We start from the raw sequence: 27,131 nt of genomic DNA, 5'->3' as shown, positions 1-27,131 counted from the left end.
TTTGAATGAGTAGTACCCTTTTATCTCTTACACTTCACTCTACAATGATGATTTAGAGATGGCCTCTAAAAACAATCCAGAGGGCTTTGGGGGCACAGCTGGTTAACAAGGAACTCAACATTCTGGCAGACCTACATGCTTTGATTATAGGTTACCTGCTGGCAAAAATCACCTAATAAGGCATGTGGGTTAGACCAGTTTTTCCTGAAAACAACTGAAAGCAGTCTAGCCAGGACGTACACATCCCAAGTTTAAATGCTATTTCAGTACTTGTTTGCTAATGACTTAGAAGGCTGAATATTTGTCCTCTTTGGTGGTTTATATTCTCCCATGTATTAAGTAATAAAAGTAGGAAGACTTTATATTTTCTTATTGGTATTTTTATCAATTTTGAAAAACAGTAGTAGGTTTTTAAAAAAATCACTCTTGTAAAAGAACATCTGATAACTTTATTATGTAAATATAAAGGTCTTTAAAATAATTTTTATACAAAACATTTCTAAATATCAAAGTCAGAAGAATTTGGTACTAAAATACCAGAATACTATTTTACTTTAAAAGGTTATATCAGGTTAAGCCTCAGAAATATATTGTTCAAAGTAGTTGTATCTTTTAGATTGTGATCAAAGTAGATCTGGTTATAATTCTGGTTCTGCTACTCACTACCCACCCCCGTGACCACTTAACTTCCTTGGACCTCAGCATCCCCATTCATAAAATGAAGGTGTTGGTGTCAAAACTTTAATGAACTTTCCACTTCTAAATCCCTGAAACTCTGGGATTTAGAAATTGAATTAATACACGGAAAACACTACGTTTTATTTATTTGAGCATTAACCACATTGATTACAGCATAATGTTTCACTCATTACTGTTGCCATTTCTAAGATGAAAAGGGTTTTGTATACCTAATAACTGGAAAGGATATACAGACTGTTAACAAATACTTTATACATAGTGGGCTTTAAATGCTTGTAGAGGGCTATGCAAAGTAAAATAAGACTATATGCAACTATAAATTACAGAAGTATATAAACTATGAGGATATAGTGTAACATTCAGTGCCAGAACCAACCATTACTTGGGCAAAAAAAAGATGGTGACAGGGATTTAGATGAGCATTTGCTTGAGAATTCTAATTATACTTTCCATATTTTTATTTCTACCAGGAAATAGTCAATTAATTCTATTCCTTTGACATATTTTATTTAAATACTTCGATATGTTAAGCTTTAATATCAGTTTTAAACAACTCAAAATGGTTTATTGCTTCTTTTTAAATTATTAAAATCCTGTAGCAAAGGAATAGTTACCATGCTATTCTTTGAATGTTAATCTAAAAACTCTTGTCCTTGATTTCTTTCACATTAGAAACAGGCTTACAAGATATGAATAATGTTGTAGGTATATAGATGCATATCCCAATTTGTGGATAATATTATAGGTACATATCCCTTGAAAGGTACTAACCCATTTTGTCCCATTGTACTAGATGTGAAAAACCTCAAAAACTTAAATGCTGTATATATTTAAGTATATGATAGGTGATCATATATACTGCTACTAAAAATGTAATTATGATTATAATATTAATATAATATATATACGCTCTAGAATATTACTGCCAATTTATTTTAATGTACATGTGTAATTCTGTGGAAATATTTACAAAATTGAAAACTTGGAACTTTATGGGTTAGTAGTCCAAGTCTGTTGAGTGCTGTACTCTTAATAGAATTAAATCAGTCACAGACATGATTATTAACACTATAATGATCTGTGACTACTCTGATTGCTGTTACTTTACTCAGTAACCTAATGCAGTGGTCTCAAGCTAGCATACAGTCATCTGGAGGTTTGGTAAAAACAGACTAGTGGGCTCCGCCCACCCACCAGTTTCTGATTCAGCAGGAATAGGGTAGACCAAGCAATATGCATTTCTTTCTTTCTTTCTTTTTTTTTTTTTTTTTGTGGTGCTGGGGATTGAACCCAGGGCCTATGCATTTGAGGCAAGCACTCTACCAACTAAGCTATATCCCCAGCCAATATGCATTTCTAACAAGCTCTAGATGATGCTGATTCTGCTACCTGACCATATTTGAGAAACACTGGCTTACAGAGATGACAGTTATAGAAGGAAAAAAAAGGGGGGAGGGAAAGGAAAAATATCCCTAATTCTAATATAAAAATTTCAAGCTTGGTATACAAAATTCTTCATGACCTTGACTTATGCCTTATATGGTCTCTTTTTAGTTCTTACACTCCATCTGGCCTACTGCATTATGGTCTTATATAACTACCGACAATCTGAGGAATATAAGCTCTCTCAGGTTTCTTTGGCTTTGAAGAAAATGCTCCCTCATTTGGAAGTGCAACTGTTTTCCACTTATTCCTTAAGATTCTCCAGTGCCATCTCTGATACCTTTTCTAAGAGTCAATTATTCCACTCCTTCTGCAGTCCACCAATATTCACATTTTTTTTTGCAATGCAGGAAGATAGAATAGCAAATTCTGGCTCCTCCATATACTCACCGTGTGAATTTTTAGAAATTATTTAACATTTACAATTTTTTCATCTAAAATAAGGATTATATGCACTAATTCATGAAACTCTTGTGAGGATTAAATGAGTTTTAGTAGTACTTGAAATAGTTCCTAGCACACTGAGCATTAAATACATAATAATGATTATTTTTACCACTATAATACTGCCACCGTTGATCCTGTTAGGCTGATCTCCACCCCCCCACACTTTTTTTTTTTTTTTGGTATTGGAGATTTAACTCAGGGCACTATACCACTGAACCCTGAACCATATCCCTTTCTATTATTATTTTGAGATAGGATCTTGTTATGTTGCTTAAGGGCCTTGCTAAATTGCCAAGGCTGGTCCTAAACTTGCAATCCTTCTGCCTCATCCTTCTGAGTTGCTGGGATTATAGACATGTGCCATCATATGTGGTTCCTTTGGTTAAATTCTTCAGGAGGTTCCATATCTTCACTTCTGTGAAGATATGAATACAGTGTTTGGCACATAAGAGCTCAAATGTATACTGGCAGTAATTAGAAATGGTAGTGATCAGATCTGAAACAAACACTGGATGACACTGGAAGCCATCCAAAACCATTTATTAGTTTGGGTTATGGGGACTGACTCCAGGGGCACTTTACCACTGAGCTATATCCAAGCCCCCTAACTCCCCTTTTAAATTTTGAGACAAGGTCTAAGTTGCTGAGGGTCCCACAGACTTGTGATCCTCCTGCCTCAGCCTCCCAAGTCTCCAGGATTATAGATGCACACCACCATGCCTAGCCAATTTTTTGAATTTTGATCAATCCATAGTTTTCAAAGTGAAGCTCCTAGATCAGAGGATCAGCATCACCTAGAAACTCACTAGAAATGGAGATGCCTGGATCTATTCTAGACCTACCGAGTTGGGTACTCTTGGGATGGGGCTACTGATAGGAACCCTCCTTGCGATTCTGATAAACTAATGTTTGAGAACCATTGCTTTAAACAGAAGATTTATAATAAGGATATCAATATGGCACTCTTTAGCAAAAAGAGGGTACTATTATATTTCAATATCCAAGAGTAAGGTTTAAAAATACCTCATCAATGAGGGTAGAAAGGTGTATTCTATGGTGTCCAAAGTTAATAGTGATTTAGTTTTTAATATGAGAAAGATTAATAAAACTAAATGAGTAACTCCCTTTCAAGTTTCTTTTCATCACCTAATGTTATAGTATCACAACTTTTATTATTGTATTCATCAGATCATATTTTGATGGTTAAACAGTTTCTCAATTTAAGCTACCTAAGGGAAGGCTTCCTGTCTTTCTTTTTAGTACTCTCAACAGAGTGTACATATACCAAGTATTCAATTAGGTACCCCAAAGGCAGTTAAGAATAAACCGTATGCTTTAGATGAAATGGTGTGCATATGTACAGCCATACTCAAACTGAAACAAATAAATTTCAAACCAAGTGCTATAATTACTGCCTCAGAAGCATGGGGAATATGAAGAGTTTAGAATCTTCCCTTTTAAACTACTATTATGTACACTGTAAGTGCTGAATAAAGCCAAAGGATAATTTTAAAAAAGAAACTTTCTGTTTACTATGGACCTTGATAGCATTTACACATAAATTAAAATTTGCAGATATGGAAGAAATGAACAGAAAAACAGAACTGTGCGAAGATAGTAAGAATGAATGTATTACCTTTTATATGATAATTTTTTTACTTACGAGAACTGCCCTATAAGAACCAAATAAGCTTGAATTTAGTAAATAAAGCCAACTGCCAACACATTTACAGGAGAAGTCAAACTGAAGGTATCAATGCTGGGGGAAGACAGCATAGCTTCCTGTGCTCTTCTAACTTATCCCAACTGGTTCCCACCACAGATTTTTTTCTCAGATCTCCTTAATATTTAGGAGAGCCCTTGCAACCTCACTAAGAAATGAGGCTGGGTAGGTAAGAACCTCTACTTCACAAGTTAAAATCAGTGAAGGCAAGGATAACCTAACTTGATTTCACATTTTAAAAAAAACTCTTCATGAGAAATCAACTTTTATCTTTATCTGTAGTGATGTGGACAGATAATCATAGTTATTTGTCTAAAATAAGACCAATGCAAAATTTTCCCCAAGTGGACATATTTTGACTACTTTGTCTTCTGTCCTCTTCTCTATACAAAGCAATTAGGTAGAGGAAAATAATAATTAATCACTGTACATTTTATGGCAGGCACAAATTATTTAATTCTTATGATTAAACCTGAGCAACATTCTTGTTTTACAAATAAGCCAAGTAACTTGCTCAAAGACACACTGCTAGGAACAGAATTCAAACCTAGATCTAATGTCAAAACAGGTTTCCTTCTAAAACAGTAAGGCTGTCAAGAAGGAAAGCAGCGCTCTGTGACCTAGAATAGACCCCAAGTCACACATATTATGAAGAATGCTTTAACTAAACACCAAATATGAACTGTGAAGCCATAAGCATAGATCCAAAGATCAAACCACATTCGTAATACCATTTATCTTATCTAGCACATTCCCAGAAGAGGTTCAGCTCTGAGGATAAGGGAGGAAACTTCTTAGAAAAGGCTCTTGCTCAATGGTCTTTGCACAGCCAGTGTAGTTTACCTATTCATCAAGAAGCAAACTGTTGTTCTGGTTTGTCAGAAAGCTAGAGACAGATAAATATAAAACTGTAAAAATATTATCCTGTTTTGCTCAAAGGCCCTCTAAACTTTCTATGAATCACAATCATAATAATACATCATTACTACCAAATGGCAAACAGTAATTCTTTTTTTTTTTTAATATTTATTTATTTTAGTTCTCGGCGGACACAACATCTTTGTATGTGGTGCTGAGGATCGAACCCAGGCCGCACGCATGCCAGGCGAGTGTGCTACCGCTTGAGCCACATCCCCAGCCCCGGCAAACAGTAATTCTAACCTGAGTAACAGTTTGCCTGTTCTCTTAAAAAAAAAAAAAAAAAAAAAAAAAAAAAAATCCATGTTTTCTTTGTTTTTTAGGGGAAAAAGTCATAAGTTGCAGATTATAAAAAGTAAATCTAATGAATGTAAAGTTCAGCAAGGTTGTGAAAGTTAAACATAATTTTAAAAAATTCACCCCTCTTCTGTAAGAGAGGACTACAGAATATTTACAGTTTAATATAAGAGAAGATAGAAATTCTTATTTCTAAAGCATCTAGATTAATTTTAATTCATACAGAATTAACCTCTGGCAAAATACAAACTTCTATTATTAAGAATAAATTACTAGATGAAATTAACAGTAAATTAAGCCAAGAACTTAAAAATTTATGAACCCTGATTTCTGAAGATAAATTCTACTAATGTAAAACAATCTGCTTAATTTTGTGATAAAAAAACCCCACAAAAATGCCCGATTTTTATTAGTAACACAAGATAAGTGATTTTAAAGAAATTATTCACTCTGAGCAAGCAGGTAAATGGCTATTTACAAACCTTACATTATTATTTTCTTAAGTAGCCACTCTTAAAGTGGTATGATGAAAAGTGTTTACCAAAAAACGATTAAAAACCAAGCTGGGGGGCTGGGGTGTAGCTCAGTGGCAGAGCACTTGCTTAGCATGTTCGAGGCCCTAGGTTTGACCCCCAGCACCACAAACAAACAAACAAACAAACAAAGGCTAAATATTTATGCAATGATGGATAGTGTCATCATTTCTACAAAAACACTGGTCACCGATGCCTTCAGCATATTTTATATTCATCCAGTCAATTTTAGGCCAAATTTCTGGTCAGGAGGTGGAAATAAGAAACATGTGAAAAGAGGACACACGCAGTGGACTGCATTAATATCAGCTTCCTGGTCTGGTCCTGTGCCGTGGTCAGGCAAGGTGTTATCAGTGAGAGGAACTGGGAGAAGAGTGTACAAAAACTCTACCCCATTGTTGTCTTTTTTTATAATTTCTTGTGAGTCTACAATTACTTCAAAATAAAATTTTTTTTCAAAAAAGAACATTCTCATGGTAAAAAATACATCGAAGAGTATACTTTAAAAAGTATGCATCAACACAAAGTCGCTTTTCTACCTCAGACCCCCTTGGTCCAAATCCAACTATATTGTTCATATTAAGGAGCAGTTCGGGCGTTAATACTTCAGAGTCTCTATATATTCCTGAAAATATAGAAAAATAAAAACCTTCTTCAGCAATTTTCCTAATATATAAAGTGCTTCTAGAAGTCTAAGACCAGGAGCCCAACAAAAAATTTGGAGAATTCATACTGACAGTCCACAAGAAACACATGAAAAGATAATTTCAAACATGATAAAAATACAGATCAAAACTATAATTCAATACCATTTCCAACACATATTCCCCACCCAACTCTCATCCGCCCTTAAACCAACAATCCTAAATCTGAGAATTTATCCTATAGATATTTACATACACAGAAAACACCATATTTACAAGGACACTCATTGCAGCACTGTTTAGAACAGCAAGGTTTCTGTCAACAGGAAGCTTGTTAAATAAATCATGGCTCAGCTATCTACTGGGTTTAAGAGTATATACCTATTGAAAACATTAAGATGTTTTTCTATGTATTGAGATGGGAGCAGCAGCACACCTGGAGATCTTTAAGTAAAGGTACAGAGATATGCTCAATATATTGTCAGTTACATGAAGGGATAATATATATTGTGTTTGCTTTTATGTGCATAAACTGTGAAATAACACACATGAGCTAAGTGTTTACCTGTTGGGAAGGTGGAGAAATGGAGGACAGAATAGAGAAGACAGACTAATTGTATCACATTTTTGGGAAATACTGAAAAATATATTAAAAATGAAAATAACTCTTGAAGGAGTCATTACTCTATGCAGTATATATTCAAGACATGAACAAATGGCAGACAGGAAAAGTAACAACAGGAAACAGAAGCAAGGGAAAAGGAGGGAAGAGATATAAACTCTTTCTCTAGGAGCTACTTCATTCTGTAAGATAAGGTACTATATTTACCACTGGAAACAATGTCAAGAAGTGATTTTGTGATTTGTAAAATTCAGGCCCTTGGTTTAGGGTGATTTATAGCTGCCTAAAAATACACCAATCATGTTTATTATTCCCACTATGGCTCTCCTCACTTTCTTTCTTTTGGGACTAGGGATTTAAGCCAGGGGTGTTTTACCACCTTTCCCTACCCCTTTTTCTTTTTAATTTTGAGATAGCTAGAACCTAAGCAATTTAGTGAGACCAAGTTGCTGAGGCTGTCCTCCAATTGCAATCCTCCTGCCTCAGCCTCCTAAGTCACTGGGAATACAGGCATGTGCCACTGTGCCTCTGGCTCAGTTATGTCTATTTATTCAAAGTCAACATGATAAGTAAATAGACAAAATTTACGGTAAGCATCTATGATATAACAAGCTACATAAACTTAGATGTTACACTAAAAAATGCTTTCCAAAGAAGGTAAGGATGAGATTAACATAACCTTATTTTTCCACATCTATTTATATTTCTACATTTCTAAGTTATGATATTTTGAGAGAATCATTTCAATTACTAGAGAGTAATGGATACATACTAAAGGGTTTGAATCATTTCAATTACTGAGGAGCAAAGGAAACATAACAAAGGTTTAAAGTCAAATTAAGAATCCAACACCACATTGCTGAGCACTGTAAATCATTCCCTGGAGATGGAGAAAATAACACAACTGACAATCACCTAGACTTAGAGGTACATTGGTAGCTCAGAGAAAAAGGGGAAAGGAATTAGAGAGGGTTTTAAATTCTGCTGAATTACATCTAGCTCACAGCAATTGACTATAATTATATAGAAAAGGAACAAGTGGAACACAGTTCCATACATTCATTCTAGATATTCTAAAACCATTCCTTTAGTCTGCTGGGGTAGAAGCTGATGGCTAATCAAGCTTCTAAAAATTCAGATCAGAATTTAGTGATTAAAGTAAACCTTAATGTAATAAAGCATTTTTCAATACTGATTTTAAGGGACTCTTTCCTTGAAAATACAAAATTTAAATTAAAAAAGGGAGATAAATCCAACAAAAATTCTTAGTTTGCATGAATATAAGAGGTCAAATTATTTTAGGTGGTTTAGGAAAAGGATAAAGATAGACTTCCAATGAAAGGACTATGATTATTAACAACCATTTTATAGTTTGTAGTTAATGTCAATTTTCCTTTAAAAGGTTAATTACAGTATTCCTTTCCTTAACTAAAAGGAAAAATAACATTTAAATCACCTGAAAAACATGGGAAATTTTCATGATGTAATTGTATAAAAATGAACAAAATTAGAGAAAGAACACGATAGAAAAGAATGTCAAGGAAAGTAAAATGAAAAAGTGAAACTATATTAATATTTATATTTCACTTCAGAAACCAACAAGCATTGGATAATCTTTCACCCTTAGATATATCCAAATCCACCTAACCTTTCTAAAACTCAAAATTCTTTAGTAATGACATAAAAATACCCCCCATCAGTAACTAGCTTTACACTTATTTATTTAAACGTTTATTTCCTTTTTTGGGTGGCGGGTACCAGGGATTGAACTCAGAGGCACTAGGCCACTGAGCCACAACCCCAGCCCTATTTTCTATTTTATTTAGAGACAAGGTCTCACTGAGTTGCTTAGGACCCTGAAGTTGCTGAGGCTGGCTTTGAACTCACGATCCTCCTGCCTCAGCCTCCCACGCTGCACCACCATGGTGGACTAGATTGTACACAAACTTCACTTCCTATCTCCTATATAACTAAATCTCAGTAGCATTTATCTTTCTGGGTAACACTCCTATAAAAATAACAGATTTGGGGCTGGGTTTGTGGCTCAGCGGTAAAGTGTTTGCCTAGTATGTGCTGGACCCTGGGTTTGATCCTCAGCAACACATAAAAATAAATAAAGGTATTGTATCCAACTACAGCTAAAATATAAATACCTTAAAAAAATGACAGATGCCACTCAGTATTCTCTACACAATGACTGACATTCAACAAATACTGGCTGCAAGAATCTTAAGTTGGGCAGTAACCATTAATGAAAGATCACTAGATGTGGAATTAGTAAATCCACATTACAGCTTGGCCTCAAAATTTTTTTTTTTTTTTTTTTTTTTAAAGAGTGAGAGTGAGAGAGAGTGAGAGAGAGAATTTTTTTAAAAATATTTATTTTTTAGTTTTCGGCGGACACAACATCTTTGTTTTTGTATGGACTTTTTTTTTTTTAATCAATTAGTTTCAGAGTTTTATAGAACTTAGTGTAGTCATATAAATATTATTTTTCATTCCTTTTTTTTCAGGGTTAGAGTTGGACAGAAGGAAAGTTAGTAGTCATATTCAAGACAAGTCTTGGGAAAAAGTTATTGAAGTAAACAAGGGGAAAGCAGAACTGCGGATAGCAGAACACTGAAAAATGCGTGATCACAGTTTAGGAAAGTGCTATACTGAGATCAAGGAGAATAGTTTTTTTTTTTTAAAACAACAGAAGTATGGTGAATCTGTGAGGTTAGAGAGATGGTGGAGGAAAGGGATTCACCTATGGATGAAGAAAATGCCAAGGAGGACTGAGGTTTCTGAGCTGGAACAATGACCAGCTGGGAGATGGTCAGTGTGTCCTAATATGGAGGCAGCCAGATATGGGTGGGATAAGGGGGGAGTGCATAGTGGAGAAACCTGGGAATCTTACCGATAAGAACACTTTATGTTCCACCTGAAATGGAGATCCAGGTGGAGGACTACCTAAAGAAGCTATAAGAAACAGGTATCTAGCACTTGTCCTCGACCTAAAAGACTAGATTTGGCAGGTGGCTCAAACCATGGGAGAAGATAAGTAGGGCCACTGGAAAAAACCAACACGTGAAGAAGAAATACGGAAAACAGGGGTTAGGAAGAAATTGCCCTTCTTTGGAAAGCTAATGATCCAATATCTCGTATTTGCCTCCTCTTTCTTAAGAATTCTACGTAGTCGTAGCATTTTTCAACTAAGCAGCCATTTCCAAAGAAATACTCTCAATTACATTCATATAATGACACTTGAATGAAGTGAATATAAGACTATTCCACTGTATACCAAAATCCAAATACCAATAAAGAGCATATCAATAGCTTCTGGTCATTTTTTTTGCTAACAATTTCCTTTATGCCTATTTCTTGAAGGTGCAGGGATGGCATTTAAAATAGCTTTAAAGAAAAAGTCTAGCCAGGTGTGGTGCCTCATGCCTGCAATCCCAGCAGCTCAGGAGGCTGAGGCAGGAGGATCAGAACCAGCCTTAGCAATTTAGCAAGGCCCTGAGCAACTCAGAAAGACCTTATCTCAAATTTAAAAAGGGCTGTGGAGGGGCTGGGATTGTAGCTCAGTGGTAGAGTGCTTGTCTCACATGTGTGAGGCACTGGGTTTGATTCTCAGCACCACATATAAATAAATAAAAGTCCATTAACAACTAAAAAAAAAGGGGGCTGTGGATGTGGCTCAGTGGTTAAGCGCCTGTGGGTTCAATCCCTGGTACCAAACAAAACAAAACAAAAACCCCTCGAATTCTATGGACAATATATATGAGAAAGTAAAATCATATTAGACTAGCCATTAGGATTAATAACCAAAGCCCATTTTTTGTTCCAAAGTTAATTTTTTTTTTTTTTTTTTGCTATTTTAAATTCCTTTCTAATCTGTCCTCACTGTCCAGGGATGGCAATAAATAAAATGAAGGTTGTCAAGGGATTTGTTTCAAAACAGTTAAACCCAGAATAAGACAGTAAACAAGAGGTTTTTAAAGAGACAGTTGCTTGATTCTCGTTTAGACTAAGGCACAGCATCAAGCATGGTCATTGCTCCTTAATACAAAGAGAATACTGTATTGGGGAAAATCTGACCTTTACTTTTAACAAATCCATGAATGTTCTGCATTTGGAATGTTTAAAAAAAATCTTACCAACTTAGAGCTCTCAGCAAAGAAATCACCTCCAATAAACATAAAGAGAGCGTGGTGAATGTATGCCTTGGTGGTGAATGTATGCCTTGAAAAGCATAAAGCTATCTAGGTCATCAGCTTACTACCACTTGGTTGAAGTCCCCTTTGTTCTCTATTTCATGCTGGGGTCACACATTCTGGGAGGTAAAACCTCTCAGAAGTTGCCTAAGTAAAAAAGCTGAATTCTCCAAGAAGTATTTCAAAGCACAGGCTTTGAAAGAAGACAAGCTGCTTTAAAATCCAAACTCTACCCACTCACTAGTGGGGTGATCCTAACAAGTTTCTATATATACAATGGGGTCACAGTTTTATATATCTGAAGGACTGCTGTTAAGGACTAGTGAGGCTGTTACCATGGGAAACAAACCTCAATTGGTTTCTTCTATTGTTTGTATCAATTTGAGCTCTGACACTTTATATGGGCTACTTCCCCAGTGTATCTTAAATTATAAGTTAAATAAAAGTCAAGCTCCCGAGGCAGCAAGGTATAAATACAAATCAATCAGTACTGAGAAAAAGGTTTTATAGTTATGTCTCACCAAAAGAATTAAACAATCCTAGTTATGCTATAATAAATTTACTTGATATTTTGTACTCAATTAGTCTAATGTTAAAGACTTAATACAGTCACAGAATACATGCTAATAAAATTTGTTCAACCTGAGATTTAAATTAATAATGTGGCTTAGTAAACACAAAATTCATGTGGACTGAACATTAATAAAGCTCTTACTGATCCTCTTTAGAGTCTCAAAGTGGCATTGTTTAGAATAAAATATTCTTAATTTACTTGGGGAAATTTTTTCATAGGCTGCTGAAACATATCTGGATTAATTTAATTCAACATAAAAGTTTCCAAAAAACTGTGTAACTAAAATATCCCAGGTAATACTTTCATGTGAAATTTCAACAAATTCCAACTGAAAGCAAATAAAAAACTGTGGGATAAAGCATTGTTCTGCTTTTAAACCACTTCCTGTCCTTGTCAATCACTGCTTTACAATTATCTAAGTCAAAAAGGGATTATGGTGTAAACGATAAAATATAAAATAGGACTACTATAATAGTTTTTCACTCAATAAGAACGGTAATATCAGTGACAAAAAGTTTTTAACAGCTATAACAACCTTTTCTCATTTCAATTTAGATTCATGTCCTTGATTTCTTATAGGAATAACAATTATACAGTTTAGACATGACTGAATTTTACAATGATGTGCACATGTCTGTGTAAAATCTTTTATGATTAAGTCTTAATTTTTATCATGACCTGGAGTTTGTTAAAATCAATTTAGAGGCCAGATGGAGACGGTCATCTGAAATGGTATGCCTCATTTGCTCTCTTAGCCCTCTTCCTTTCTTGCCAATAGGCATCACCTCTCTGAGTCTTCCACATTTTTGTTGTTTTTATCAGATGTTCTCTCTTGAATTAAAGCTTAGACTCATTATAACACTGTGCATGAGTTACATGTTTGACATGAGTTGATATAAAATAAATTATATTACTCAAGGAAAAATATTGAATATGACATAATATTTGGAAATATTTTATATTTAACACAGGTAATAATATTTTATTACCTAGTTGCATCTAATAAGTTTGTCATGATCTGATGTTATGTTGGGCTTATCATGGCAGGACAATGATCTAAGAAATTAACAGTGATTTAAACTATTAGAAACTGACAGAAGAGTTACCATTGGAACACAGTAAAAGTAGTGGAAAACTTCATGGAAAATAAAGTGGAGTTTAAAAAAAATTCTACTGATGTTCTGGATAAAAACAGTGGCAAAGACTTTTTCACATAGGAATCAAGGATTTAGAGAAGAGTCATCTGTAAATCTATGAGTTCTCTGAGTGGACCAATCTCAATCTAAAAGGAGAAAGTGAAAGGAACTAAAGGCCAAAAAGGCTTGCAGGTTTAGTCTAATAAAGGAGGTAATTCAAATTGGCATGTGTTTCAGCAAAAAAGTAGAAATTCTCGGTGTGCTAGATAGGAGTCTGAAGAAATTCTGATATACTTCACTTTTTATTTGGTGGATAGGGGCACAAATAAAGACCTCCAATGAGGACATTACATCATTACAATAATTAAGAAGTGAAGAAGATATCCTCCTGATCACTAAGATATTAAACAATGTCTCCTTATTTTGGGGGGGATGGGGAGGGTTACCGGGGATTAAGTTCAGGGACACTTAACCACTGAGCCTTGTTCCCACCAGAATCTTGCATTTTATTTAGAGACAGTTGCTTGGTGCCTCACTGTTGCTGAAGCTGGCTTTGAACTCATGATCTTCCTGCCTCAGCCTCCCAGGCCCCCGAGGTTACAGGCATGCACCACTGCACCCAGCTCTCTTTATCCATTTTTGTTTTTAATATGGAATGCTTCACAAAGTGCCTATCATCTTTGCGCAGGGGCCATGCTAATCTTCTCTGTATTGTTCCAATTTTTGTAAATGTGCTGCCGAAGTTTGAAAAATAACTTTTAAACTCTGTTTGTACTAATATTGTTGACTTACATGGCCAATAACTGGAATCCATATTACTTATTAGGGCAGCTCTAAAAACACAGAAGTAACTAGACAATGTATCATTTCAACCCTTCCACAGAATTTGTAGTACAGCTAACATTCTTTAATGTACTTCAAATGATGGCAATCATCTGAGTTTTCTGCTTCACATTTTAAACTTCTCTGTTGTACAGGAAGAGTTTATAAAAGGTTTAAACATGAAACTGATTTTTAAAAAAAATGACCATGAGACCAAGGTAAATGTGGTGTTCAAAGAGGACAACTTGCAAGGTACACTGTTGACATGATCCAAGTGGGCCACTAAATTCCCTTCCAACACAAATGTATAATTCTAGACTCAAGGTAAGCTGTGAGAGGTGTTAATGAATAAAAGGGCTTTTTATCTGGAGTCACACCTAGGCTTGAATCTCAACTCCATTACTTTAAAGATACTGACTTCAGGCAAGCTATTCAGTTGTTCAGGAGATAAAAACAAGACTAGGTAAGGAGACTCAGTGAGATAATGAATTAGTGTCTGGCTCATGGTAAACACTTAATATGTTACCTATATAATTTGTAGTGGTAAATTACAGTGGCCAAAATTTAAACATCATGAACTGACTTAGAATAGGTGATCAATTTCTACATTTGTTTCTTGCTTCTAATTGTATTTAATTTCTGATATTCTTTACAGATACTGATTTATGGGATGCTACATTCAGAGGGATTTTAATATATTTAAATATTTACCAGACACTGTAGTTATAATGTCAACTAAATATAACCCTAGGGTTAGAGCTTACATTTTACATACCGAAGACATACAAATTATAGATATGGCAAATGCTAAGATAGGGCAAGATTTTAGAGGATGTTTGGGGAACAAATAATATCTAGGGTCAGGAAAAAATGTTTAATAGAGAAAGTGTCATAGCTGGGTGGAGAAAAAAGAACATTTAAAAAATTGTTCCAAGTAGAAAGAACAGGAGGATGGGAAATGGGACAGGATGAAGAGACACTCATCAGACTGGTAGACTGGCAGCACTTTCTTCAGAGAGCTGTGGGAGATCAGGGAAATGAAAATGCAAGGAGAGCCCTAGGCTGCAGGGAACAGGTGTGAGTACCTAGAGCACACGTCTGCCTACAGCATGAAGATAAACACAGGCACTAATGTGCTCTTGGTATAAGGAACAATGCTAGAAGAGAGTATGGACAGCATCCTGAGGACTCCAAAAATATTTAGAAGGACAAACAGAAAAAAAGCCTGCCAAGGAGTCTGAGTAGAAACTACCAACAAGGTGCAAGAAGAAAAATATGAAGGGACAGTATCACAGATGTCAAAGTATCACACATCAGTCCAAATTACAAACCATTCACCTATCAGTATTAACTTTAGTTTTTAATTAAACATTTTTAAAACTATTGAAAAGCTACTTATCAACCACAACTCCAACTATGAACATTATATATATATTCACAAAGTCAGGAAAAGAGGATACAAATGCTGAGATAGTAACTGTGTTAAAAACTTGGTCTTATTGTCCAAACTTTCCATAGTTCTAATCTTGAAAAGTCAGATATATTACTACTAAAGAAGTTAGGATACAAATGCATTATCAAGAAGAATAAAACTATGATTTTCATATCCTGATAGGACTTATGAAATTATTTGTATATTCTTAATCATGGCACTGAATAAAATTGAGATTCTACTTATCAGCAAACAAATTCAATTTAACTGAAAAGCAAACAAATTCTTACAGTTTTTCACTTGTACTTATTTTAAGCAGTATTATTACTGTAGATTTAACTTTAAACCCTATTTGAACACACAGGAACCTTATTACAAATACTTAAATATAGGGAACAGGTTATAAGGTTTGGAGCTCATATGAGAGAAAAATTAAACAACCCAAAGGGTATGTACAAAGGTTCTCGTAAGAAAACCTCATGTATCAATAGTGATTCTTTCTTTTCCTCCCTTAAATTCTTAAAATAAGCATAAAAGAGGTTTCTCAATATAATTATTCACAACTAAGGACAAATGAGAAATTCTCATGAAGAATTCAGTAGGGAGTTTTATATCTAATAATATTTCCAACTTCTACATGGAACATTGGCAGCTCAAGGAAGTTTTTTAAAATGCCATCTAGTGTTTGCTATTTAAAAATTCTGAATATTAAGGGGTGAGTTCCTTAATGGTTATACTTAATACTAGACCTTAAAAATATGTATATATCTAATACACATTTGTGCTTACAACCATAAACATTAATTCTGAACATATTTTCTAATGCACAAAGTAATTTTGAATAGTAAGCAACTTACAACATGTACTTTTGGCCAACACTCTAAAAGATGACATTTTAGTAGAGGATGACTCATTGCTATTTAAGTTCAAGGTAAATCAAATTTATTCACACCTTCATAAAATATAAAATCCTTTGTCTTATCACTTCAAGTAAGCCAGGGTCACTCTGCATATAAGCACTCTGAGAGTCTATGCTCCAGTCAGAAAGTTAGATCTGAATCCTAGCTCCTACTCAATAGCCTCGTGAATTGAGCAAGTTACTTAACCTATCTAAGCTTTTGATTTCCTTTTCTGTTAAACTGAAGATATTGATAGTATCTAAAAGTTAAATGAGAAAATGTGCCAAAAATACTTAGCACAGTGCCTGACACATAATAACCACTCAGTAGCAAAACTGAAACTCCTTTGTGGAGAAATCCAATCAACACTTGAGCACAGGGACTTAAACTATGGAATTCCTAAGCCAGAAGCAGCTAGGCTCTGATCTGTTCCATCATTCTTATGGTTACTTAAAATAAGCTAGTCTTGGATAAATATCACTAAGAATCATTATAACTGCTGAAAATTTCTCTCATATACCACTTTCATGAGTGCCTAATAAGGCTTGTCCTTTTAGGCACAAAATATTCCCTAGTAATATTAACTGTTTTGAAAATCTGACAAATGCTCTGAACCCTTCACAGAAACCTAAACATATGAAAAATGCTACCCCATATTCCAGAGTTTCCAATACTCTGAAGCCCTATTAAATATGGATATCCTAGAGAAATTATTCTCCTTATAATCATTTATGTAGATTTATTATAGAAAATAAAGAAAACAGGAAAGTATATAGGATAAGAAACAACTTATTGGTTTGTTGTATTTCCTTCCAGAATTCAATTGATTCAAATATTAACTTAAGAAACTTTAGTTTAGAGAATATGATAAACATGAAGCTATGGAATACTATATCAGAAATAATTTAAAATATTATTCGAAAGATAGAATGGGTATGAGTGCATATAAGGAAGAAAATAACCTATCTCTGGTTAAGTTTGAAATACATACTGCCTATTCAGTTGGCCAGGCCTTTTGCCCGCCACCTGGTTCATTATAAATATACATAATGGTGGGAACTTTTTGGCTTTTTTGGAAAATAATGAACTTCAAATAATTTTTGATGGTAACCACATTTTAGTAATATTATTCTACAAATATAATAATTGGACATAAAATTTAACCCAGATTCTTTTTCTTCATTTGCAAAATATGGTGATTTTCAGTTTAAAATTTTAAATCTTGAGCTAAATTCTATTATTCTAAGAGGACCCGCCCCATACAGCTATGTAAACAAAAGCAAAATAAAAATGTACACAAAACAAGTTAAAATTTATTTTTTTCCTAGGCAGAGTACAATTCTGAGAGGAATTAATTTTCAGGGCATACGAAAAAATGTGTATTGACTTCTAATATATCATTTTCAGTTGACACTGGTATCTTAGGTGTTCTTGATGTAAAAATTTTGGCTTTATTTTAGAAACATTCAGAAGAAAATTGTCTTTTTATCAAGAAAGTAAAATCCCCAAAAGCATTAATAAAATTAATCTAAGCTATATTTTATGAAGAAATGGACTTTTTAAAAGAAAAATGATATTATTTATCAAATATCTCCTGGAATAATAATTCGAAGTATTTTGGGCTCTCCACTATGCTGTAAGCATCTACAGCAGATCCAACAGCAACATTTAAAAATTTTTATGTAATTCAGGATTTCACTTTCTTTTTAAAACTGATGTATTTACTGAACACCACTGCAAAGATATGGCCTTAAGCCTCATATAATAAAGATTACATACTCCAAGTATTTAAAATTTCAAATTTTAACTTATATTTAATACTATACTCTTAGTAATACAATGTGCTCATTTTGTTCATAAATAGTCATGTCAATACAATAACATCAGGTATAATACATAAAATCTAATCCATTAAGTCTTACCAATTTATGACCTGATGAGACACTCTTGTGGACAACATTCAGTCCTTAGAAGCTAGAATAACCCTCCAACCATGTGAGGGCATCACAACTTTTAAACTTTCGGCTTTCGATCATTATTATGTCACATTCCTCCTCCGATGCTGAATTCTAAAAAAAATTCTAGCAAAGAGTTTAAGTAAATAAGTGTTTTAATAAAATAGCCTTTAAAAATCTTTTATAGCAAAATTTTATGTTTTACCATGATTACACAACTGATATTTTGTACTTAATATTTTTAAATGTAGAGTAATTTCATATTTGATTTGGTTACTTTGAACTTTAAATTTCAACATGGACTTTCAAGGCTATCAAGAATACTTGTTAGTGAAGACTCAACTAGAAATGGAACCAATTAAAGGTTTAAGATCATGATCCAGAAATTATGATTTAATACCACATAATCTGATGTAGAAAGTTTTGTGGTCCTATAGAATGGCATTTGAGTTCTACTTTGGGTCCACATCCACAGAAAAGATTTTAGAATTAGAGCTGGATCAGTTATGATATATGTGAATCATTAAATGCTTACAATAGCATTTGATTTTTATTCTTAAATCTGAATCTGTCTCCACTGCCCAATTATTAAAATAGACAACATGTTAGTATGAATAAATTTTTAAGTACTTTGTATAGTAGACATAATAATGTATTCTACTCAGTTGTAGTCCCGAGTACAGGCAATGGAGAATTGGGGATAGAAAGATTTAATAATGACAAATACTACCTTGTTAAGAATATCATCCTAAATTATGTTAAATTTTCACCAGAAAGTTTTCAACTGGGCATATTTTTTAATTCCTGAAGAATAATATCATTAAAAACACTGTTTGATATGAATGCACACTTTACACTTTTAGTTGCCAGTAATTCATGGAAAAGACAACCCATATTTGTGGGCATATTTTACCTAAATTAGCCCCCTAAATAAAATGATATATAATGGGGCAACAGGGAAAGGGGAAAGAAAGAGGCCATTATTGAGGAAGATCAGTATGTACAAAGTTATAGAAAACTTCAAGAGTATTATAAAGGAAATTCCGCAGCTATCTCAAGATAGATTTGACCCACATGTATGGACTGGGTTATGCTGTTGCAGACCTGAACTTCCAAGGGAACTCTTCTGTCACACGTGGTTATTTACAAATATGATCTTTCCAAATGTAATCTCACAACACATTTGACTTCAACAAAATCATACAAACACATTTTGACTTTTTTCAAAGCACAGTTTTATAATGAAATCACCTGGTGAAGGCAAAAATCCACATTTATGAGGATAAACAACAGCTTAAAGTTCTGGTCATTTCATTAGCATTTTACCAAATATTTGTAGAAAGGTTTTATGCAGCTCTTACTTCCTCTCAACCAAAATATTACCAAAAACTTTTTTTAAATGTTTATTTTTGATGATTTATTATTTGTGGGGCAAATTCCATGAGAAGATCCGGTATGCAGTCACATTTAGTAAAATCAGTTCTTCCTGAAATGTCTATCAATAATGCTGGTCATTTCCTTGTGTGCAAGGCTTTGATGAATTGGTAATTTAAAGGGCAGAATGTTTGACCCTGTGTTAAAGGGCTTGCCAACAAACATGCATTGTTATCATAAATGCCTGGAAAGCCTTTGGAAGACAGAATTACACCAGAATGAAAGCATTCAGTTATTTTACAATGAAACTTATAGAAGAAAATTTAAAGGTGTGTGCATTATACGAACATGGCTTATAAGCTCTCTACATTTAAAAAGATACAAAACTTTTATATCAAAATTTTCCTGAATATTTATTATTAAAATTAGTTGTTACCAAGTACAGGGGTCATATTTGAAGAGTTTTAATCACTAAATTCCAAATTGAAGAAAATTCTTATTAAAAATCTGAAATGAAACTGGGTAACTGAAATGTTTTCATTCTTTTTCCATTTTTGAGGAAGAAAAATCCCATTTAACTTGACAATGTGCCATTAAATATTCTTATAGTTCAGTAAGAACTAGGCTTATGTTTGTCATCACTTAGCTTGCTTTCTTTCATGGAAAAATCTATATTATTAGGACAAAATAGTAAGCAGGAGGGCAAAAAGATGAATGATTTGCCATTTCCAAGTGATTATCTGAAAAGTGAGTGACATGCAAAATCAAATTGCTCAGAGTTTCTAAAAGTATCCTCTCTACCCCCAATCTCTTATTGGTGCCACACTAGGGATTTAACCCAAGGCATCACACGCGTTGGGCAAACATTCTACCAGAATGTGTTTAGCTTAGTTGAATATCAAATTTTACTTTCAAGTGTAAACAACATTTCTTTCTTTCTTTTTGAGGTGCTGGGGATTGAACCAAGGACCTTGTACATGCAAGGCAAGCACTCTACCAATTGAGCTTCATCCCCAGCTCCCTGTAAGCTACATTTCTTTAAAAATATTCTAAAAATTATCTAACACTAGCTATTAATATTTTGCCACATTTTACCCTGCTGTTCAAGAAAGTTCACTACACTGTTTTGGGGTTAAAAAAAAAAAGCCTAACCATAGTAAATACTTGCTCTTGAAGGTCTGAAATGCTTACTTTTTAGTGGAGAAAGGGGGAAAGTGTAGCATTTTCTGTATGCCCCAAATACATTAAACATAGTTGTTCCATGGATTATGTATTGGGAAATCACTGTAGAAGAAATATCAAAGATAGAACTTATTTAAAAAAAATCAGTCCACATGTACATGATAAAATAACAACACTGGAAAGAAAGTTATACTCCATGAAGTAAATGTATAAAAAGACACACAACTGTAAGAAAGCTCATGTTATCTGTGGTTGAGCCAAGATCTAATGTAAGAGACAACTAACTATTAGCTATACTAAAAAAAACTAAAAACATACATCTTTTCTTGGTGTTTGTGGTAATGGTTATCAAAACCAGGGCTTTGGGTATGCTAGCAGGGGCTCTTTGACTGAGCTATACCTGTCTGGGAGTGTGCACATACGCACAGTGTTAGGCTGCATATCAAATGCACCTACTGGTAAAAGATGTGCAAAATACAATTTCATTAAGCTCTAAGCTATTTGTTATTAACAGTTCATGTTTATTCACAAATGAATTCTACTGGTGGTCCTTTCAAAAGTAGCAGAAACATATACAAAACAATATACATATTTCTCAATATGCACTTAGGACCTGCATACTTTGTTAACAGAAAAATTTAGAGCTTATTAGTAATAGTCAACATAAAGGAAAAGAAATGTAAAAAAAGAAATTAAGAAATATCACACATTATGCTTTTGAGAAGTGGTATCTAATTTCTTGAGACAAAATATGTTATGACCATCCTAAATATATACTTAGCAACATTTCCTGGACTTGGCAACATGGAAAGTAGAAACATCGGCTGCAAATAAACACAGAAATTTTGTGATGACCAAGGGTTAACAATCACTGTGAACAGAACAAGGATTAGTTGCAACTCTTTTCCTTATTTCCTTATTCCTCTTCCAATAGTGTGTAGGACTAGAGAGAATATACCTTTTTTTTTCTAATTACTAGTTGTACATACAGAAAGATGTTTTTGGTTTTCAGGACAAGTTCTATTTGTATTCCTAAATGTGTTGTGTGTGTACATAGAGAACAGCTTACTATAGGTAGAAAATACACACTGTGAACTGTACCATTAGTCTTGATACTGAAGTTGGGAAAAAAAAAAATCCTCAGTCTGTGGACTTTAGTAACTGTGAACAGATGAGAGTCACGCTGCCTGAACACATTTTGTAACATACTGAGGACACCATTATTTCTGGCCCAAATATTAAAAATTAAAAACCGAAAAATATAAGGGCATCTTCCAAATCTTTTAGTATTTATAATCAATGACCTTTAAACTTTGAAAATAATAAAGAAGAAGAAATAAATTGACATAAAAATGCTCTTTCTTGAGGATATTTAGCATTGGGTATACGTTCTAAATTATTATCATTTAAATTTATTTCTGTCCAATATGAAAAATATTTTAGAAGTAGTCAAGTAAAACCTAAACACAGAAGCTAATTTCTAATTTAAAAGGTTTATACCCATCATAAAAATCTAAGATATTCCCTCATTTGAGTCATCTGGGATATTTCTAGGAGCATGAGCACACATATACCTACAAAGAATGTGAGCTATACTAGAAAATGAGGCATTTTTCTCCTGAACTACTTGAAACTCTAAATCTTAATGAAAACAAAAATTTTACCACCATCTCATCTGATCTAAATTTCACCCTGAAAATAACTGTAATGACCTCTCAGCAGATTGGGGTGACTCAGGTTGAGATATTTACTAAATAATGATGGTGGTAAGCAAATACACAGAAACATGTAATGATGGGGAAACAGTAAAGGAATAATTTCTCACTGTCAGTTCTGAAGTTTAAAAGTTGATGTCAGTGTGTTGGGTGTACCAGTTCACTTAGTTACAGAAAAACTAAGAGAAGAAATGTCAAGGAACCAATGTAATACCAGTTCAAATAGTGAGATAAGATCTCATTATTTAAGATGTAAGATCTATGGTTAACAATCTGGCAGCAGACAAACCACCTAAGTATCAGTATTAAACTAAGAGGACAGGACAGAATATAAATGATAGTTAATAATTTGTAAACCCAAGTAATGATGTAAAAATGTCTTCTAATTATACTTCTTTTTCCAATTCAAGATAATTAAAATTACCAACTTAATACATACGCAAAAAAGTCACCATGTACAGGAAATAAAAGTACATGAATATACCTCTTGCTATTCTAAAGTACACATTCATTTTAACATCTGCATACTCTCCTTCTCTGAAATTTCTCCCCCAAATTTGAGAAATAATAGAACTTTCCTCATAAAACTTCTCTAATCCTAGTTGTTCCATCTAGATTTCAGGCAGTACTCACTTGTCTTTCATTCCCCAAATAATATGAACTAGCTAGGCAGATACATTTTTTCCCCTAGTATTTTATCCAGAACAGTAGCACTGTCTTTTTTTTTTTTTTTGGATCAATATTTACACTTCAAATAATTGTATAAGAGACAAAAGAATTGAAATACCTGTTACACAGGACATTATAATTAAATGTAATCTATGGTTCTGTATTGGCTTTGGGATCAGGTAAAAATGATTATGAATATTTGGGGAACAATTGTTAGAAACTGAATAGAAACTGCATATTCACCTTATACAACAGCATAGTAATGTCAAGTGTCCTAAATTTGGTAATTATTCTGTTGGTATGTAAGAGAATAATCTTCTTAGGAAACATACGCTGAAGTATTTGAGATCAAATGATTATGATATCTGAAACTCACTCTTTTTTGGAGTGGGGGTACCAGGGACTGAACCACTGATCAACATCCTTAGCCCTATTTTGTATTTTATTAGAGACAGGGTCTCACTGAGTTGCTTAGTGCCTTGCTAAATTGCTAAGATTGTCTTTGAACTTGTGATCCTCCTGCTTCGGCTTCCTGGGCCACTAGAATTATTACAGGTATGTGCAACCACACCCAGACTGCAACTTACTAAGTGGTTTCTAAATATTATGATGGCAAAGCAAATATAATAAAATGCTAATAATGAATCTTGGCATGAAGACTATTAAATTTCTTTGTTTTATTCTCACATTTTTTTTCTGTAAATCTAAAATTATTTAAAAATAAAGATTCAAATATTTTCCCTTCTTTGGCTAGAAAACATATTCCCAGGGAGTTTTCGTCTCTAAAATCACTTATCCTCCTCAGACTTGATCCTGTTCTCTAAACTTCAGTGGTGTTGCTCAAAGTCTTGACTTGACCCTCTTACCCTACTTTCTTTCTTCGAAATCTTGGTCTTTATTAAAGCTTGAACTCTAAAAATAAGTAACAAAGTAAAACAAAAGATTCTTTTAGTCTTAATTTCTCCATCCAGCTGTGTGCACCCTGAATATTTCCACCAGCTCATCAATTTATCTATAAAATAGTTAAATACAAAAACCTCATCACTTTCTTCTTTCCAAACTAATTCCTTCACTAATACTTTCTAATAGTACCAGAATTTCCAAGTTAGGGTTTTTGACATTTTGAAGTCAAGTTTGTGTGCTTCCCTATAGTATTCAAGCAGCTGTAAAACTTAAAAATTCCTTCTCTCTGGTAATTATTCCTTCTTCATCTGGGGACCTTTCTAGTATTTTTGGTCTCTATCTAATTCAGCTTCTCTTCTCTGCTGTCTTCAAATATATTAGGCAACAAATTGAACTATTCTTATCCCACATATTCTGTCCTTTCGCAGTGGTTCTGTATTTCCTCTAACTGAACTGTTCCCTTTTCCTCAGTTCTACAAGACCAAATTCTACCCACCTTTAAGTTTCCAATTAAAAAGTCACCTTCTGAAGCAACTTTGACCAATCCCTCCAGCTGTTCTTGAAAGACAAAATGCTTGATTCTACAAGACAGATCACTTTTAATCTTGTGATAATGCATTTGCCCATCTTTTTCCATAGTAGACCAAGCTAATCAAGGTCAGTACTGAGTTGTCCTAATCTTGTTCTCTCCCAGCATTTACTTTTAGGAATCAATAAACTTTTGCTGAGTCAAAGAATTGCAAATTTCTCTTGATATTCTCCCTTAGCTTCATTCTGTACTATTATGCAAAAGTGAAATTTTAAGACTTTAAGTCTTCTGGTTAGGAAAGGTGATCTCTCAGAAGACACTTAAAATGGCAAAATGAAAATCTTTTGTCAAGTGTCTATAATTTGGGATAAGTATTTATTGCCAGTTTTTCCTTGATGTCTGCAGGTCAGATACTCAAGTTCCTTATGTAAAATGGAGCAGTATTTGCATATAATCTATATACATTCTCCTGTATACTTTAAATCATCTCTAGATTAATAATAATAGTAATGCAATGTAAATACTTAGAAATAGTTCTTATACTCTATTGTTCAGGGAGTAATGACAGAAAAGTCTGTACGTATTTAGTACAGATGCAATTAAAATTATTTTCTGAGGTAGGCTGAATTCAAGGATGAAGAACCCGTGGATACAGATGACTGTACTTTATGCAATGACCAAATATCTAATACTTTACTGAAATTTGTAGGAAGGTTTGTTTTCAGAACACTGCAGCATGGTTTTCACAGTTTACGTGGTCTTCTCTCATCTTTCACTAAAAGCCCCCAAACCTGCATTCACCATCTTTATATATAACTGTATTTCCTTTCTACATACTGTTCTTATTTTTACATAACAAGAATTGGACTTATATCTTGACAGCATCACTTTGATAACCATGTACATGGCTTTTAAAAATTTGGAAGATCTGTTTTTTTTTTTTTTCCTAAGTATTTTATTTTTAGTGGTAGCTGGACACAATACTTTTATTTTTTTTTTGGTGCTTGAGGATCAAACCCAGGGCCTGGCACCTGCTAGAGGAGCACTCTACCGCTGGAAGAGCTGTTTTTATGTCCTACAACTATGAACTGCATGTATGATTCATGCATGTATGTATGTCCATGCATGTATGATTCATGACTTGAAGGAAGTTAACTTTCTTAAATTTGTAACTTTATAACACATAAGTACCCCCCACCCAAAGTTACTTTCCCAATGTCTGGCACCACAAAATGAAGAATTCTGTAGTATTTAATATGCTGCTGCTCTGTTATATATGAGGGCTTCATTTACCACCACTGTCCATGGCAATTCTCATTTCCAATAAGCTTACTGTCAGAAGGAGGCTCCATTGGTTCCCTATTCAGGATCCCTACTTGCTGTCTGTCAAGGGGCTCTTTCTTAATGAGGCACAGCAGTTTGCTAGCCTTCCACTCCTTAAGCAAATAATTAGCTCTTTAAGATCTGCTGATAAGGTCAACAATGAAAAAAGAGAAGTAAAGGAGCTTAATTCCAACAGTTACCTTTTTCCTTTCTCATTTAGAACTACATGGGGGACCAAACTCAATGGAGCAGGCATTTTAAAGGTAACTGAATCTAAACTTCAAAAAAATCAATTTCTTGATCAACACACATGAAGACAGATTTATTATTTCTAGTGAGGGCAAAACTATTTCCCAGGAGCCCCATTTACTTTAAGTAAGCCCAAGCCTGCTTGTTAACATAACACCTTCCTGGTTATTTAAGTAGAAAATAAGGAAAGTAACTTCTCTAGTTTTTATTTATTTTTTTTAAATTTCAAACATATGCCTTTAGTATGCTTTGTATTTAGATTTACTAGCCTACAGAAATATAATACAATGTCATTATCTTGTCCTGTTTTATTCTACCAATACTGCCTAAATTACATTAATATTTTATACCTGTTACTTGTTCATACCACAAAAATTTTGTCAACTAATAACATATCTGTACATATTTTTTACTTCACCTACTTACTCAACCTAGATTTCAACTTCCCTGAATTTCCATATTCAGTTCTTTCAATTTCGGTACATGCCTTAGATTGGTGAATAAATGTCATCATTCAATAATAACTTTATTACTTGCCTGCTTTAATGTCATCTGAACATTTTATAAGCATGTCCTTAAGTTTTTATCTAAATCTGGGATCTAACAATGAGCTTTGAAGCGAATATGTATAGCTTTCATCTGATCCTCAAAGTATTACTGATTATCTGCTTGTCCTACCTTGGCTCACCTCTTACATAAAAACTACAGAATAAGCTAGCGACAAAAACATTTATGATACAAAGGAGTCCTGTGAACGTAGCCACTTTAGTAAGTACTGAAGGAAAACCTGGAAATTTGGAAGTATACTTAGTTAACTGAATCTCCACACCAATTAAGACCAATA

The 27,131-nt window shown here is 33.8% G+C and overlaps 1 protein-coding gene and 1 non-coding gene across 5 annotated transcripts in view; both read right to left on the bottom strand.

Annotated features, from left to right (window-relative positions):
• The window catches only part of Tsc22d2 (TSC22 domain family member 2), a 97,406-nt gene that overhangs the window by 52,908 nt on the left and 17,367 nt on the right, over positions 1-27,131 (bottom strand). Inside the window, exon 2 of one of the 4 annotated variants that reach the window (XM_076867194.2) lies at positions 18,352-18,469. The exons of the other annotated variants lie outside the window; for them this stretch is intronic. Coding sequence (XP_076723309.2) covers positions 18,427-18,469 — 43 coding nt within the window. The 3' untranslated portion in view covers positions 18,352-18,426. Of the gene's footprint in view, positions 1-18,351; positions 18,470-27,131 lie in introns of those variants that run through there. 4 annotated transcript variants of the gene reach the window in all.
• On the bottom strand, positions 13,880-13,991 carry LOC143409106 (U6 spliceosomal RNA). The gene has a single exon (XR_013092612.1). It is a non-coding gene; the product is annotated as a U6 spliceosomal RNA (small nuclear RNA).

Source organism: Callospermophilus lateralis, chromosome 10 (assembly GCF_048772815.1).
Source record: "Callospermophilus lateralis isolate mCalLat2 chromosome 10, mCalLat2.hap1, whole genome shotgun sequence".
Classification (NCBI taxonomy): Eukaryota; Metazoa; Chordata; class Mammalia; order Rodentia; family Sciuridae; genus Callospermophilus; species Callospermophilus lateralis.
The sequence above is the reverse complement of the archived record's forward strand: the minus strand, read 5'-3'. Positions and strand labels throughout refer to the sequence as shown.